The 17,972-nt window shown below is 40.4% G+C and overlaps 1 protein-coding gene across 1 annotated transcript; it reads left to right on the plus strand.

The window, feature by feature from the left end:
- Positions 1 to 11,668: 11,668 nt before the first annotated feature.
- C11H12orf74 (chromosome 11 C12orf74 homolog) lies at positions 11,669 to 16,468 on the plus strand. The gene is made up of 3 exons (XM_025403267.1): positions 11,669 to 11,952; positions 15,239 to 15,933; positions 16,442 to 16,468. The coding sequence occupies exons 2-3, from the start codon at positions 15,400 to 15,402 to the stop codon at positions 16,466 to 16,468; spliced, it is 561 nt and encodes a 186-aa protein (XP_025259052.1). The 5' UTR covers positions 11,669 to 11,952; positions 15,239 to 15,399.
- The last annotated feature ends 1,504 nt before the right edge of the window (positions 16,469 to 17,972 follow it).

The raw sequence follows: 17,972 nt of genomic DNA on the forward strand, positions 1-17,972 counted from the left end.
TTCTACAAAACTCAAAAATACTTCTGCTGATAAGAAAGTATGATGAAAATCAAACTGAAGCTTAAACATTGGGCCTTAAATATTTTGAAATCTAATCAATTGGGGAAATAGAAGAGTTCATTTGAAATAATACCAGAAATAAATAATATAAAGAATCTGTGCCAACAAACCTTGTGACATTATTCATATGTTCTTCACTGTATATCCTTAAGTGAGAGTTATAAGTGATAATAAGTGGTCATCATAGTACATCTGCTTCTCTGTGTGGACAGGTGTGTTATATATGCCAGAGGCACCATTTGTATGCCTTCTGACTTATAACTACTAGTGTCCTTCTCTTGACAAGTGTTTATAGCATAATAGCTAAGCATAACAGACATCAGAAAGACCTGCTTCAAGCTATAGTTCCATCATTTATTATTTGAACAATTACTTTATCTCTTGAAATTTCAATTTCTGTATCTGTAGAACAAGGTTATAGTAATACCATCCTTATAGGGTTATAAAGAAAGGGCTTAGAACATTGCCTAAAATATAGTACATGCTCAGTAAATTATTTTTGTCTTGTTTTATAATCTTCAGTGTGCCTGGTCCTGGGGATTTTAAAAGGTGCCAAAAAGTCATTTGCATATCCATTTGTTTGTTAAGTTCCAAATGACCTAGAGGGTGGTAAGAATGTTGGCCCTGCATGAATTCAAAGTACAGGTGGAAGCTGCTATGGATTATAGGTGTGAAAACATCCCTTTTGTCGAAGCAGGAAGTCAGAGGCAGCAGCAAGCCGTCATTCCAGCTGCAATTCTAGAAAAAATTAAAAGACTTTCCTATGTGGACTGAGATGGTTAGCTGTTATGTTCCCTGGAGACACAGGCTAATTGTGGTACGAGCTGAGGACTGGCTTGGCATAGGAAGTGGTACACTGCTAGGGACAAGAGAAACCAGCATAGCTTTTGATAGCAACGTGGGCTGACATGGGAGGTGAAATCTAGAGGAGACCCAAATGCATAGCTATTTTTCCCAGAAGGCCACTGCTGAGCACTGAGGCAGTGGAAAGCAAGAGTGGGCTGAGAAGACAGACTGAACTCTCCTGCAGTCCCACAGTGCTTAGGCAACAAAATCCCACTAGAAGTGCTCTGTAACAAGCATGCCACAGGTTTCATCCTTGAGACATTTGACCACAGAGATGGACTGAATATAACCAAAGCTGCTACCCAATCCTAAAACTGATAAAAATCTGATTAGATTGAGAGGATTAACACTTTGACCTAGGTACCAAACAAAGGAATGGATAAGAGCCCCTGACAAAAATATCACTTATTTGATATACAACGTGTGTGTAACACTCAATCAAAATTACATAGCATGTGATCAGGCATGAAACAGTGGCTAGTAATCAAGAGAAAAAACAGATAATAGAACTGGGCCCAAATGGAATCCAGATATTGGAGTTAGCAGATAAAAACTTTTAGGCAAATATAATAAATGTGCTTATTAAAAAAATGGAGAAAGATGAGGAAAATAAAAGAGAACATAAAGACTTTCAACATAGAATTACAATCTACCAAAAAAACACATTAAAATTGATATTCTAGAACTGAGCAAATAAAATATCTGAAATTAAGAACTCAACAGATGGATTTAATAGTAGACTATAAGTCAAAGACAGAATTAGAAAAATAAAAGATAGGCCTATGAAAAGGTTCCAAACCAAAGCCTTACAATGAAAGAAACAAGTAGGGAAGGGAAAGATGGAAAGAATAGAACAGAGTATAACAGACATGTATGACACATAATTGAAGTCTGAGAAAGAGATAGAGAAAAATGGAACAGGAACAATACTGGCAACAAACAATTGCAGAATATCATCTGATTCTTCTCCTTTGTTGTCAATGTTGTTCATTTTGTGAATTACATTACTTTTTTAATGTTAAAACAACATTGTGTTCTTAGAATAGACCCCACTGCAGTAGATCAGCAACGTTCCAGTCTCGTCAGACCAGCTCTTTCCTCTTGTAGTTCTTTTCCTAGGTCAACACACTGGAGCTACCACCATCCCTCAGCTATTTCCCAAGCTGGAGTCCCTGATCTTTCAACATGGGCCTCCCCATCCCATTAGTGCCTCTCTGATTATCTAAAAACTAGGGGCTTGGGAATCCTCTGTAATGAGTAGAATTTTTCTGTTGTCGTGTTACTGCTCTGGGATGTGACCTTTTGAATACCTACCTACAAAGCAACTCTTCGTTTTCAGACAGTGCTAAGTACTATATGTTTTTATTTATTTAGGGCTAAAATTTGATTATCTCTAGATTACAACCTGATTTGGGGCTGAAGCTATTCAGAATAAGCCTATTACTTTAAATTTCACGTGATTCTTTTTGTAATGAATTAATTTATTTTTATTGATACATAATAGCTGCATATATTTTTGCAGTATATGTGATCATCAATACATTCATATAATTAAGTCAGTGTAATTGGAATATGCATCCCTTAAATACTTTTCTTTGTGCTAGGGACATTCAAATCATTCTCTTCTAGCTATTCTGAAACGTACAATTGATTTACATTAACTATGGTTACACTATTGATCTATCAAACACCAGGTCTTATTTTTTCTATCTAAGTGTATATTTGTACCCATTAAACATACATGACAACTTTTTCAATACAGATGATAATTCTCATATAACCCCAGTTTTCTCTTACACAAGTTAAACATCTCAACTTCTGTTAGCTTTATCTTACTTCCACATTAATTGGGACTCTTTTGGTTACTAGTGACAGAAACCTAGCTGACACATGCTTTGAAAGGGAGGATCTGGAACATAGCTGGGAAATTTAAGAGATTAGAACTGGCTTTGGGCATCCTCATGCTTTCCTTTCCTGGAGCTGACTTCACTTTAAGGCAGGTGCTCCTGCATGGTAACTATCTTACCTCTGAAGCTCTCTGACATGCCCTGGAGACATTTTCCTCATTGTCTTGATGATCAACATTGGGCTCCTCATTACTTATGCAGATTTCTGCAGCTGGCTTGAATTCTCCCCCAGAAAATAGGGTTTTCTTTTCTATCTCATTGTCAGGCTGCAAATTTTCTGCATGGCTGGGGAGGCCTCAGGAAACTTACAATCATGGTGGAAGGCACTTCTTCACAGGAGGAGAGGAGAGAGAATGAGTGCCAGGTGAAGGGTGAAGCCCCTTATAAAACCATCAGATCTCATGAGAACGAAGTCACTATCACAAGAACACGATAGGGGAAGGGAAACCCATGATTCAATTACCTCCACCTGGTCTCTCTCACTACCGGTGGGGATTATGACAACTACAATTCAAGATGAGATTTTGGTGGGGACACAGCCAAATCATATCAGTAATAAACACGACTATGAGCAAATCCCAGTTGACATCATCTTTGCAGCATGTAATCAAAGAGCAAAGATCACCGGCTTCTTTGAAGGCCAGCAAAAGTATTGATGGCCCAGCTTGTAATGCCTGTCAACTCCTAACCAATCACATGCAGAAACAGTGATAAGCTGTTCTGATTGAGCAGTCCTGGTTCTGTGTTGGGGGGAGGGAAAAGGAAAATCAGCCCTACTCAAACCAAGGGAAAAAGGATCCAACCACTGGGAGAAGGAGTGGAGGAAAACCAGTCTAGTTGAGCAATGTCCTACTGTATATTAGATGACAGTGCTATCAATTCAGGTGTGATTACATAATTGTAATTCCATCCTGCAGGATAGTATATAGCTCTTAAATTTTATGTATATTCAATGACAGAGAAGAATGCCCATGATACATTGTTAAATGAAAAAAATGCATGATTGTATATAAACCATTTTGCCATTTTTATAAATAATACTCTCAATACCCTGCCATCCACACTTACTCTCATGAGCCTCTTTGGAATATAGTTGGTCTTTCTTAACCTACCTAAACTCATTTGCTCATCCTGCCCTGAAAGATAGCAGGAGAGTTATTGTTAGATACAACGTTAAAGTGTCCTGCATGTGAAAAAAATTATCCTTATCTATGAGAAGCAGAAAATAATAATAAAGTTGTTGGTTTTTCAGACAATGCAAAATGGATCCATAGAATCCTTACTAAGCTAATTTGACTGACCTTATGAGCTGTGACATCATTAACCATACACAAGGGCTCTTCCAGGGTTAAACAAAATGCATAACAATCAAATACAGCAACATCTGCCAAAAGAAATAACACCCATAAATTGCAAGTGATTGTTTAACTATCTAATGTGATATAATCAGCCGTGCACACGGATCATTCCCCAATAAGTGCTCTCACCATACATGGAAAATGAGGCATAAATCAATTTCTGATTACAATAATCCCTTAAACAATAATCTGAGAAATATTTCTACCTGCAAAGGAAACAAAAAATAAAATCAGGTAAAGTGCTCTGTGGTCACAGAAGTTTAAAGATAACTCTGTCTTTATACAATGACTGTAGGTTGTATAGGAAATAGGAAATAAGAGGCATTACATTTTGAAAAGGCTTTACATTCATCGCATTATTTGTATAAATTGTGTTAGTAATTTGATCCTTCTTATAGAGTTCCCTTGTTTGAGAAAACTTCATGAGTGTCATTTGAGAAAACTGAATCAACCTTCCTTTCATTTAGAAATAATTCTTGCTTTATGTAACAAGCCACATTTTCTTTCTTCTCTCTCCACTCTTTGCTGTCCTCAGGAGCATTTTCAGAAGAACAGAAGGTTTATGGCTCTCGGTTTCCAGGATTCCTGCTGTTTCTGTTTATTCACCACCTGAAGTCTTAATTCGCTGTGTGTAACCCTGCAATTGACTACTGTGGAGATAATTTTGACGTAATCACGCTAGAATTATGACTTAGGGACAGAAATCACAGGAAAGTGAATGAAGTCTTACAATGGGTCCTAAATCACCAAAAAGAACCAGCAATAGGATAATTTTCAGCCTAATTATCTGTTCTATTTTTGCTACATTTAAAAATAAAATCCACAGGCTTATTTTTCCCCCATTGGCTCTTAAAATTCATTTCCAAGGCTGGCTGTTTTTGCAGTTACTAACTTCTTCACATCTAGAATTTTGACAAGGGAACTACTTTAGAAACGTCAGAACTAAAAGTTGGTTGAGTTGAGCTGAGCGAAATGTACCAGGTAAATCAGCAGCCGCTTGGGACATCGGCACAACTCAGAAATGAATTTCACACCTAAATCCCATCTCCTCACTCTCCAAGGTAGACGATTTGCTGCTGGTTCAGTCAATATCAAAACAAATTCAGTCATGTAAGTCTAAGCATTACTGTGAGCCCCTGTTGATTATCAAAGCAAAATTCAAAGCAGCCCACACTAAAATTAAACAGAAGAAATAAACCCCACAGTGTCTCTGCTGGGTCTTGGCAAAGAGACAGGCTGGTGCAGAGCCAGGGGCAGCCTTAGGAATTGCAGAACCTCAGCTGTGCCTTCTTCCTAAGTTTCTCTGATGCACAGTTGCTTGGTTTACTTTCACTTTTCCACACTAGCTTCTATCCCTCAGAAACACTTAAAGCCATTCTTCAAGCCAATCTGACATCAAAAACAGAGTAAAAGAAGGGTATGGTGCTAGAAGTTGGGACATATCTTAGCCTATTTACACATTAATTAGAAAACAAATCTCAATTACTATTGAAATGCCTGTGAGAGACACAGCCTAATGTTACCTCCAAGCCACACTCTTGAGTAACTCCCTCCACTCAAGTGTGGGTGAGTAGAACCTGGGATTTGCTTCTAACCAATAGAGTATGGCAAAGGTGATGGGCTATTACTCCTGTGATTATATTACAATATATTTATAAGACTCCATCTTACCAGACTGGAGGGACAAAATGTCCCACTGGCCTTCAAGAAGCAAGTTGTGGTCTGAACTGCCTTTGGAGAGGACCACATCGCAGGGAACTGGAGGTGGCCTCTGTGGACTGAAAGCCTCAATCCTACGACCACAAAGACTTGAATTCTTCCAACAACTGCATGAGATTGGAAGAGGACACTGAGTTCCAGAAAGGAATGCAGCCTAGCCAATGCCTTGATTGTAGCCTTCTCACAAGGCCACAATAAAAAACTCAGATAAGCTGTGTCTAGATGCCTCGCCTACAAAAACTGTGAGATAATCAATGTGTGCTATATGTTAAGCCACTAAATGTATGGTCATTTGTTATCCAGCATTAGAAAACTAATACAGTAACCATCAAAATATTCACATTGGCACTTTGGGAGGCCAAGGTGGGGGGATCACGAGGTCAGGAGATCGAGACCATCCTGGCTAATACTGTGAAACCCCATCTCTACTAAAAATATTTTAAAAATTAGCTGGGCATTGTGGCGGGTGCCTGTAGTCCCAGCTACTCCAGAGGCTGAGGCAGGAGAATGGCGTGAACCCGGGAGGCTGAGTTTGCAGTGAGCTGAGATCCCGCCATTGCACTCCAACCTGGGTGATAGAGTGAGACCTCTGTCTCAAAAAAAAAAAAAAAAAAAAAAAAAAAAAAATCACATTGGAAACACTTCTGCATGACCATTGGAAATCAAGGATTGGTGCTAACCTATAATCTAGAAATCTAGAAGAGTTAATTCTTCAGATACAGTCTGATATGGTTTGACTGTGTCCCCACCCAAATCTCATCTTGAATTGTAGTTCCCATAATCCCCACGTATTGTGGTAGGGACTCGATGGAAGGTAATTTAATCATGGGAGCTGTTATCTTCATGCTCTTCTCTTGATAATGAGTTCTCATGAGATCTGACGGTTTTATAAGGGACTTTTCCCTTTTTGGCTCGGCACTTCTCCTTGCTGCCACCATGTGAAAAAGGATGTGTTTGCTTCCCCTCCACCATGATTGTAAGTTTCCTGAGGCCTCCCCATCCATGCTGAACTGGAGTCAATTAAACCTCTTTCCTTCACAAATTACCCAGTTTCAGGTAGGTCTTTATTAGCAGCATGAGAATGAATCACGGACACAGTCTGAGTGGTCCTGGATCAAAAGAAGACGCTGAAAGCTGCCCTCTTTCTGAAAGCAATCTTTCTGGAAGGGAGGAAGAGGAACTAATAAACTCCCACAGATGCCTCTCTATCTGTGAGGATGCAGTTGAATGTAAGCAAAGAAAGCATGACTCCACATTGATTAACAACAAAAGAAATTTAATGGCTTAGGGAAACAAATGTAGAGGAATCTCTTTCTAGCATTGGAGGAGGACTGATTCGGCTACTCCGGATGTCACTAAAGCACAGTTTTGTTTTGTTCTTTCTAACTCCGCTCTGCCTGTCATGGTGTCAGATATATTCTAAGACTGGCTCCTCCACCCCACAGATTCAAGGTGTCTGCCAACCGTTCCCATTGCTGGCTGCCTCCTCTTCCACATCCATCAGCAAAGAGTCTTTGTCCCAGGATTCTCTGCAAAATTTCTGAGAGTCACACTGATTGGACTGGCTTGGGTCACATGCTGATCTCCTAAACCTGTCCTTGCAGCCTGGGGGTTGAAATGCAGATTTGACTGAGCCAAGGTCTAGTGTTCCACCCCTTAAGCTGGGAATAAAATAAGCATGGAGAAACACATGGAACCTAAATGGAAATCATGACTCTGGAAAGGAGAATGGATCATGGGTGCAGGGAGGCTGCTAACAAATGTCTACTAAAACTCCAATTCTAAGAGGTGAGATGGCATTGTTCTGAGACTCAGAAGGCAAGAGAGCATAGGGAATTCATGGGAAGCCCAGTCCTTCGGGTCCTCTCACTTGAGCTGTATGAATGCACAGTGGCTGTGAAGGCCTCAGATGTGGCTCTTGGTCACAAGTCTGAAAGCAAGCAAAGGACTGGCCAGGCTGGGAGCCCTTCATTCCTGAATGAGTGTGATGGCACCCAGCTTATGTGCTGGTTGTGGCTGCAGCTGTGACTCTAGGTCCCTGCCCCTTAACCTGCAAAATTGCTGAGCAAGCAATCAGAACCCAGTGAAATCATTTGTTAACCCCAAATCAACACCAGGCAAGCAAAGATATCCTTCTCTAAGGAATGGCAAATGGAATAATGACTGAGCCTAGTAAAAGAGCTTACAGGTCATAAGAATAAGGCAAAAAAATTCTAAGATGGCTCAGTAGAGCTACTCTTTGAAACAGAGTTATTTCAAAAAACAGCAAAAGTTAGAAATTATAATTCATGATTCTTTGACTTTAATTTTTAGACCACACATAACTGAGTTAATCATAGGCCTCAGTTCGTGACACACTAAATAATCCATATTTTTGACATGAATCAAGAACCTACAGTCTGCCACCATGAAAACATTTCACAATAAAAAAAGAATGCAAAGCCAGGAGCAGTGGCTTATACCTGTAATCCCAGCATTTTGGAAGGCTGAGATGGGTGGATCACCTGAGGTCAGGAATTCAAGACCAGCCTGACCAACATGGTGAAATCCCATCTCTACTAAAAACACAAAATCAGCTGGGTATGGTGGCACATGCCTGTAATCCCAGCTACTTGGGAAGCTGAGGCAGGAGAATCGCTTGAACCCAGAAGGTGGAGGTTGCAGGGAGCCAAGATGTCACCACTGCACTCCAACCTGGGCAACAAGTGTGAAAGTCCATCTAAAAAAAAAAATTGAGCTGAAATACTCCTATTTATCTTGAAAGTAAAATTGATGTTAAAGTCATTATGGAAACAGTTAAAGGCAATTTGGACTATGCAGAAAATGGAACAAGCAAAATAGCCAAGTAGAAGATGGTGTCAAGAAATTATCCCTAAGGTAAAAGCAATAAAAATAATATAGAGAAAAGATAAAATATCAGAATGGAGCGATAACTTCACTCTGAAGAGTGAAGAAAGAATGAAGAAAGTGAAGAGTAAAGTGAAGAGAATGAAGAATGCGAATGAAGAAAGAGAATCAGTGGAAGAGAGATAAATGTCAAATAGCACAGAAAATATTTCTTATTTAGAAAAAATATTTTAAATAATACAGAGTACACACCAGATATTTGGTAAACAGAACCCACTATGACATATGCTGGGTAAACATCTCTACCTTCAAATATGAAAGAAAAAACTTAAGCCTGGACAACATACCAAGACCCTATCTCTTAAAAAAAATTTAAAAATAAAAAATTAGCTGCATTCCCTGTAGTCCCAGCTACTGGGGAGGCTAAGGCAAGAGGACTGCTTGAGTCCAGGAGTTTGAGATCAGCCTGGGTGATATAGCAAGACCTAATCCCAACAAAATAATATATATATACATATATAAAAAATTAATTTCACACTTCAATAGAACATACACAATCTCACAGGGAAGTTTAAAAAATTTAAAAATATGGTACCCAGCAAAGAGCAAATATTCTGTTGACCTCCTATTTCAACTATTAATGACTGAAAGTCATGGAAAAAAAGTCTATGGACCTTTAAAGGAAAAGACCATGATGCAAGAATTCCATGCCCTGCACATGTGATAGCAAAATAAAGTCATTTTGGGGTATGAAACAGCTCAGAATATGTACTACCTAGAAACTTTTCCTGAATAAATAACTCAGAAGTATTGAAAGATATCGAAATGCATTGATATTCATCTGATATTCACCTTTTTTTTTGTTTTGGTTTGTTTTTGAGAGACAGGGTCTTTCTCTGTCACCCAGAATGGAGTACAGTGGGATGATCACGGCTCACTGCAACCTCAACCCAAGCATTCTTCCCACTTCAGCCACCCAAGTAGCTGGGACTACAGGTACCCACCACCATACCCAACTAATTTTTGTACTTTTTTGTGGAGATGGGGTTTCAGCATGTTACCCAGGCTGGTCTCTAATTCATGGGCTCAATCAATCTGCCTGCCTTGGCCTTCCAGAGTGCTGGGATTACAGGCATCAGCCACCATGTCCAGCTATATTACACACCTGAATTTTTGTAACCCTAAAACCTAAAAGGAAGCTCAAAAAAATCTCATACCTCTTTTCAACAACCAGAAAGAAAATATCTTTTAAGAATTTGCCAATTCAAAGCCAGCAAGTAAGCAAAGCAGGTTGTCATCTTTTAGCACTTTTTAAGGTATACTTTTTATTGAAGCAAAGCATACATAAACATAAAACTACACATAGGCAAAAAACACTGAGGCAAGCTGTTCCCTCTGCACTATTGGAGAACACCTCCATGTGTCATCTGAGAAAGGGCCACAGTGAGGTTGCCCCAGGGTCTTGAAGGAAAAGCTGACTCTGGGGCATCCCTTCCCCACCCAAAATGCCTCCCTATTGCCATCTCCTTGACAAATCAGATGGAGGTGGCACATTTTTTTCCCTGATAATCCTTTGTGACCTTTCTGTAAGATTCTTAATTTCCTTCTTGAAGTTACAAGCAGAGGTTGGCAGTTTTTGCATTGGGATCAAATATTCCATTATCATTATCCCCTAGGAGAGACAGCTTCACAATCCCATGTGCGTGAGGGGATTGGTAGATAAAAGTCTGACCTTCCTTCCACAAACTAAAAGCTAAAAGACTTTATTCATTTTTTTCCTTCCCAAATTGAAGCAATTCATTTCTAGACGTCCTTGGCAGGAGCTCAGAACTATTTACGCAGGCTCCATGCTGGCAAAATAGATATTTTTTGATATCCTACTTTTGGTTGAGTTATGGTAATGTTGGCAATAGTGGTGAGGGCAGGCGATCAAGTCATTTTTCAAAGTTCTAAGTCAATGATGATCTAGTAAGATCAATATAAGAGAATTAAAGACTAATATAAAGGTTATCACAAGGCCAACATCTATAAGTTAGACCTTTTTTTTCCCCTAACAGCAGTGGTTCTCAAATTTTAACCCACGTAATAATCACCTGGAAGTCTTGTCAAACGCAGACTTCTGGCTGGGCACAGTGGTTCACACCTGTAATCCCAGCACTTTGGGAGGCCGAGGTGGGTGGATCACGTGAGGTCAGGAGTTTGAACAGCCTGGCCAATATGGTGAAACTTCGTCTCTACTAAAAATACAAAAGTCAGCTGGGCCCTCGTGGCGTGCACCTGTAATCCCAGCTACTCAGGAAGCTGAGGTGGGAGAATCGCTTGAACCTGGGAAGTGGAGGTTGCAGTGAGCCAAGATCGTGCCACTGCACTCTAGCCTGAGTGACAGAGGGAGACCCTGTCTCAAAACAAGAAAAAGAAAAAATTTTAGTTCCAGGGGTTGGAGAGTGTCTGTAATGAGTCCAAGCAATGAAAACTTCAGTGAATTAGACTTCATTAGAATTACTTCGACTTTGTTTTGATAAAGTCTATAGACATTTTTGTTTAATGCTGCATACATATGCATTATCTCCATCTAGGCATCAAATAAATATTCTTTGGGGTACTGATCTAATGAGAATACTGGTAGATATAAATGCTCTTCCATTTGCATTTTAATTATTTGAAAACTAATGTTCCCAAATTCGCTGCCTGGTGCTCTAATCATTTCCTCTATTATTCAATGCTTATCAAAGCATGTCATTAATAAAATAGATCAACACAAAATGTTTGATGATATGAAGAAAGTAGAGTCCCAAAGAATGCGTCTCACAACCTTAGAGAAAATAAATGAAATAGAAACCCAGAACTGCTTCACTAAACTATGAGTGATGATTTATTGAACGCCCCAAGAGGAAGTAAAAAGCTACATTTGCATCATTTCTGTATTTGATCAGCCATTGTTTACCTGGCTTTTTCTTAGGCTGCCCTAGATTCTGTACTGGCTTCCCTTTAGGCTTTTTCATAAACAAATAACTGGAAATGTCTCTAAGGAGGGGAGAGACCAGTTCCTCACTGCAGCTGGTAGCAAGCTTGCTTTCACTTAGCCGGGAGGGCTCATTGTTAACAGGTGTGGAACTGGTTGCTCTGAGCCCTCCTCCGGTAGCTCACTCTGGTTCTTCAGGCTCTGAGGAGCCACAGGACCCATCTGGGTGCAGTTGGGACAGACCGTCTCACAGGTATTAAAGGTAACATTCAGCTGCTTTCTGGGTTTCTCTCTTGCACTTTCCTTTTGTCCTGTTGCTATCAGGTTAGCTTGTTTTGCTGATCTCCCCAGGTCTCATTAGAATTAGTGAATCATTAACCTATAATGGTTTCATTTCTAGTACAGTGAGATGGCTTCCCCAACAGTGTGGGTGGCTGTTTGCTGGATTCTCAAGGCTTGGAAGGTCAAAGGCTGGTGAATTTTCTTTATGATTATCATGTATTAATTACCTCTTTTAAACATAAAGGAGAAGAGTTAGCATGAATGGATGGACTGTTAACTTTTGATTCTACCAGACCCACTGGGTGTAGTCATTGAGGGAAAGCTTCCCAGGAGCCTTGGCCATTATCTCATTTAATTTCTACAACAGGCCTGTGAGGGAGGTTCTTTGATGACCTCTTGGTAAATGCTGCACAGAGGTTGGCAGAGGAGAAGTGGCTTGTCCTAGGTCACACAGCCAGTTGGCGGTGATACTGGAAGAGAAACCAGATCCATTTACTCTGGTGCTTGAGCTCTTCCTGCCTCTCTGCAAACCACCTCCCAAAGCCCTGCTGTTTTTAAAGTTTCAGCATTTCTGCAGTGCATCATGTCAGCAGTTACTATTGCCTGGGTTCCAATATTTAAGACAGTGGCTAATAAATAATACTTACCGATATGAATCCTATTGGCCATAAATAGCTTTCTACCAGCAGCTACACCCCTGTGTCCGAACGACTACAAAGGAAACCCAAAGCTGTATCCTAACTCCTCAAAAGAGGAGAGGAAAAGGCCAAAAGGACAGAGGGGAAACCCAAAGACTAAGAAATCTGATCTAACTATTATGCAAGTGCCTATGCAAATATACTGAATTCCTTTAACATTGTTGCTGCCTAGAACTTGGACAGTCTTCTAAAGGAGAAAAATAATAGAACGGCCCTGATTGTATGTATGTGTGAAAGTACCTATTGATTCGAAATTAGCTGGGTATGGTGGTAAGCATCTATAGTCCCAGCTACTCAGGAGCACTGCAGCGTGAGGATTCTGTGAGGCTAGGAGTTTGAGGTTACAGTACACTGTGATCACGCCACTGCACTCAGCCTGAGCGACACAGCCAGTCTCCATCTCTAAAAAGAAAACAAAAAAGAAACAAAGTACCTATAGATTTGATGAGGAACTGGCCTCTCCATGTAGCAATAATGTACCTTATTTTATCAATAGTTAGGAGGGACCATTTCATGCCTCTTCAACAATGTTAGTATCAACCTTCAGAGCAGCATCCAGGAATTACCAATCTACAACCAAAACTAATACAATCTCACCTTAACTGAACGTAAGTTTCCTAAACTGGCATTGCCTTCTTTCTTCCACTCTGCAAAAAAGGGTACCTCATGCATTTTGAGCCCTCAGCTCAAAATAAAGCAAACCCAACATTAAGAATTTTAGATTTCTTTTGTGAACAAGAGTTGAATTGACTTTAGTTTGCATCTAAGTAGTTCCTCAAACAACTCACCAGTCTGAAATCCAGTACCTGTGGGTTTCATTTGGCCTTTAAAAAAATTTTTATAGAGATGGGGTCTCACTATGTTGCCCAGGCTGGTCCTGAACTTCTAGGGTCAAGTGATCCTCCCACCTTCACCTCCCAAAGTGCTTGGATTACAGGCATGAGCCTCTGTGCCTGGACTTATTTGACCTTAAACAAGATAAGAGTCAGGGAGCAAAATAAGAGATCACAAAATCCCCAAAATCAATGTCAAGTCACAACATTGTTATGACAATGTTAAAACACTGAGCTCCTCCTCTACTGATAGGAATAGATCTAACAGCCTATTAATTATCTATTCACAAGGTTGTTGAACTTCTATGCCTGACACAGATCAGATTAAAAGAAACAAAGAGGAGAGAGTGGTTGCCATAGGCAAGTACACAAAACATAGTGAGAAGTAAGGAATAAAAATTAGGGAGTACATCAGTGTGGGGTCATTTGGTGTGGGAGTGAATATTCAGAGGCTGTAAAAACCTGCAAACAATTATTGTATTCTCCACAGAACTAGAGTAAACATAGTAGCAATCACTGTATTTTGGCAAAGTACTGGAATGATAGTCAACAGAATGAGGCCAGGTAATGAGGAAAAGGTTTATTGGTTTTCAGCCTTCCCTATATCAAGTTAAAGAAACAGATAATGTATTCTAGAAAAGTTCTACTAAAAAGTATTGTCCTTGCAATTAAAAATTATAAGAAGTAAATTATTAGCCATTCTTACATTTTGGCAATCCAAATGTGGCCAAACGGTTTCAGATTGCTGAGTTCTGCTTTAGAATGATAAACTTACTAAAACTATTATTGATGATCTTAGAATATACGGTCAACTACTAATGTTCCATCCACAAACAATCCATGCACAGTCTGAAGCCACCTTCCACGCCATCTGGGGCCAGGGAAGGTGGGTCTCTTGCCCGTCCCACAGTCCCACGCCTGGTCTGTAAATCATCAAGCATCAACTCTCATGCCATAGGGGATGTGTAAGGATTGATGTTCTCCCACACATGCCTTCTTCATGTGGGAAAGTACAGAATAACGAAACTGCAGTAAGCCACTCCCATGAATCAAGTTGTGAAATAGAAGGGTCAGCTTTTCTTGAGCATAAGAAGAGATAATTCGGCATGCGTGGATCGCAAAAAACACCTCCAGTCACGAACAGTAGGGTACCTGGTGACATCTGGGTTTTTCTTTTCAAACTTGCAAGTCATTTTTCCAAAATGTAAAGATTGATAGAATCTAAGATAAAAGACATTGCCAGATACTTTACATCAGTTACCTTCAAAGCCTGTCTCATTCTGTAATTTAAACCTTGAGGGAAGGAACCTTGTTTTCCTTGTTCTTGCATCCTTGGAATGTACCAAAGTATGTACTTTCACACATAAATGTAGATGATAGGAGGGTTTAATGTATATTTGATTCTCTTAAAATGGAATAATCACAAGGAGAGGAGCTATGTGGTTTCTGGGAAGTATCTTAAGTGACCAAAGTTTTTAAAGGCTTTTTTGTTTGAACCTAGAAGGAATATTAAGTAGACAGTAAACAGATTTCAACACGCTGTTTAGATGAGAATGCTGGAGTCTTATATATTAATTATCTTCTGAATGTAAAGGATGCTGATGCGAACTGAGCTCTATCTCCTGTGAAGAATTAAAAGTTTTCCTTTGAAATTTTAGACCTTTTTTTCTCGCTGCAGTCTCCCTCAATTGCTACAGATTCCACAGTCTGCTCTTCCTCACTAAAGATGCAGCAACCTGCTTGACATTGTCCTCTGGAAAAGGAAAAGAACTACTAGAGGAAGTGTGGCACTTGGATGCAGAAACTGAGCACCTTCCATGTGATCCAGAGAACAGTAACTCAGACATCTTCTGGAACCTTCTACCCACGGTAGAACCTCTTAGCTTTATGGAGAAAACAGAGTCATTCTGTCTAGAGGTGTCACCCCAAGACTGCGGAGCCTCTCCTCGGCCTCCGCTGAGGAGCCTGCCAAAGCAGCACTGTGAGAACCAGGGGAGCCTCCTCCAGTTTGACCGGCAAGCCCCAGGCCGCATCTCCACCTCGCCCACTTTGAGGAGATTAAGGACCCGTGGCTGTGGGACTTGGCACTCACTGTCTCAGCAGGATGCCTTGCAGGTGTCCACCTGGGGAAGCTGGGGAGAGCCTGCGGGCTCCCCACCTTACCTTTCCAAGAGCCTGCCGGGAAGCCCAAAGGATTCTTCATACTTGCTGTCACCCTTGAGACTCCACTCAAGATTGACTTCTGAACCTGAAAGGGACCTGAATGCAGCTGACTCACGGGAACCCCAAACCCAGCCCACTGACAAGTGTCTCCCTCCTGAGCTTCAGCCTGTCAGTGAAGAGTCCCTTCACCAGGCCTCTCTTCTGCTGCAAGAAGGCCCCTTCCTGTCCAGCCCCACCCCACAACGCCCTAGTCCTCAGGTAACACAGCTCTAAGCCTCCGGCCTCTCAGTTGGCGAAACACAAAGCAAAATAGATCTCAGAGTTGCTTCCTTCCCCCAAGGGCCAGTAGATCCTAAAAAGGACACAGCACAGGAAGTCACACTGAGGGGACACATTCTCTTAGGAAGCATTGGCTCTTAAGTGAAAGGAGGGCAGCAATTTGGGGAAGAAAGAAAATGATCTCGCTCACTTCCTTCTGTCCTTGGAGGCACTTTAAGAAAGGATGCACCAAGGCCAGGCTTACCGATGGTCTGTCAGGTACCCGAGAGCAATGGGGGCCCTCTTGCAAATGCACACTATTTAAAGACAATGTGGTGTCACTGATTTAAAAGGGGAGAAAGAGCCAGTTATTCAAATTTGCAATCCCACCAAAATGTAAAACATGTTTTAACTAGGAGGGCTCATTGTTTCTCCTTTCAACATGTTTGCTTTGGAGTTCGGGATGGGTTTGAATAAGACTAAAACATATTCTTAAAATTTATTTCAGGGAGAAGAATTGCACCCATCCAGGTGAGTATGCATTTATTTTCTCCGGTGCTATGACATCTGTTGACTATTTACTATTAGATTTTTATTTCTGTCCTGATGTAACAAAGCTGACGGTATATTAACCAATACACTTTGTTTTACAGCACTCAAGTCACTCTTCACATTTATAGGTGCAAGAGTTTTCATTTCAAGAGTCTCCCTTTAAGAGCACAGCATTTAGGGGCAGGATACAATGCCATATGCAGTCATAGTTTTCATTTTGAATTGTCAATGTCTTGGCCCTGTGGCTTAATTAACATCCACTTAGTAATACGTTTTGTCTGGTAGAGAAAATAGAAAGGCCAGAGATACTCAACAGCTTTTCACAGAAAAATTTAGAGGACAAAAAATTAAAGGAACAAGATGTCTTGATTACATCTAGGGTGACCTTTAAAATAACCTGTTATGACAGACTGTGCCCTTATCCAGAATGAAGTAGTCTGTGTCATTTCCGAAACCAGCTCTGAACTTTCAGCATGGCCCCTTGGTTGTAGCAATGGATCTGCCATCCCTGACAGGGATGAAGAGTTTCTGTAGCAGCAAGGGAAAGATCCATGCCCAATTTTATCTTCCTGACTTGCGGGATTGGCAGGAAAGCCCTCATTTCATTTGAAAAGTCACAGAGGATTTTTTTGGAGAAATAGCTGCTGTTTTATTACTGGGCCTCAATCTTCAAGCAATAGTTTAATGTTCATAGCAGTAAGGATAACATCCATGTAAACGTTCTTTGTTGATTTTAATCCGCCTTGGCCTAAATGTATCAACAAAGGTAGAAGATACTTACCAAGCAGTAGAAAAATGCAAATTGTTATGTTTGTGTATCAGTTAGCTATTACTAGATTAAAAAACCACTTAAAGTAACAGACAGTTACTGTTTCTTATAAATCTCTGTGTTCCCTGGGGGTGAGTTTCTCTAGTCTGGGTTTAGCTGAGCAGTTCCACTCCAAATGTTCCTTAACCTGCTCATGGGATCAAAGGGCTCCCATGGGTTCATGGGATCAATAGAGCATATTCTTTATACAGTGAAGGAAGAGGTTCAAGACGACAAGTAGAAACAGGTAGGGCTTCTTGGAGCCTGGGCTCTGAATCTGATCTAATTTTATTGACCAAAGCAAGTCACTCAGTTGAACTCAGGGTCAGGGAATTACATGTTACCAACAGTGGGAGAGCATTGAAATGTTACATGGCAACGTGTAGGGATGTCAGGATTAGGGAAGAGTGGGGATGTTAGTGTAAATCTTCCATACATGTGAAACAGAATAAAGCTCTAAGATGAGATCTAGTTCAGTTGTGTCAAAGAAAGTGAAAAAGAGTAGTCTTAGAAAAAAAAGTGATGTTTAGAGTCAAATTATTTTAATAAGATGTTGATAAATTTTATTCCTTGTCCTGAGAGCAGTGTGAAACCGTTTAATGAATTGATACGATCAGATGGATGTCAGATATACCTGGGATTTAGATGCAAGTAGACTTGAGTCAAATAATTCGAATAT

This window comes from Theropithecus gelada, chromosome 11, assembly GCF_003255815.1.
Source record: "Theropithecus gelada isolate Dixy chromosome 11, Tgel_1.0, whole genome shotgun sequence".
Classification (NCBI taxonomy): Eukaryota; Metazoa; Chordata; class Mammalia; order Primates; family Cercopithecidae; genus Theropithecus; species Theropithecus gelada.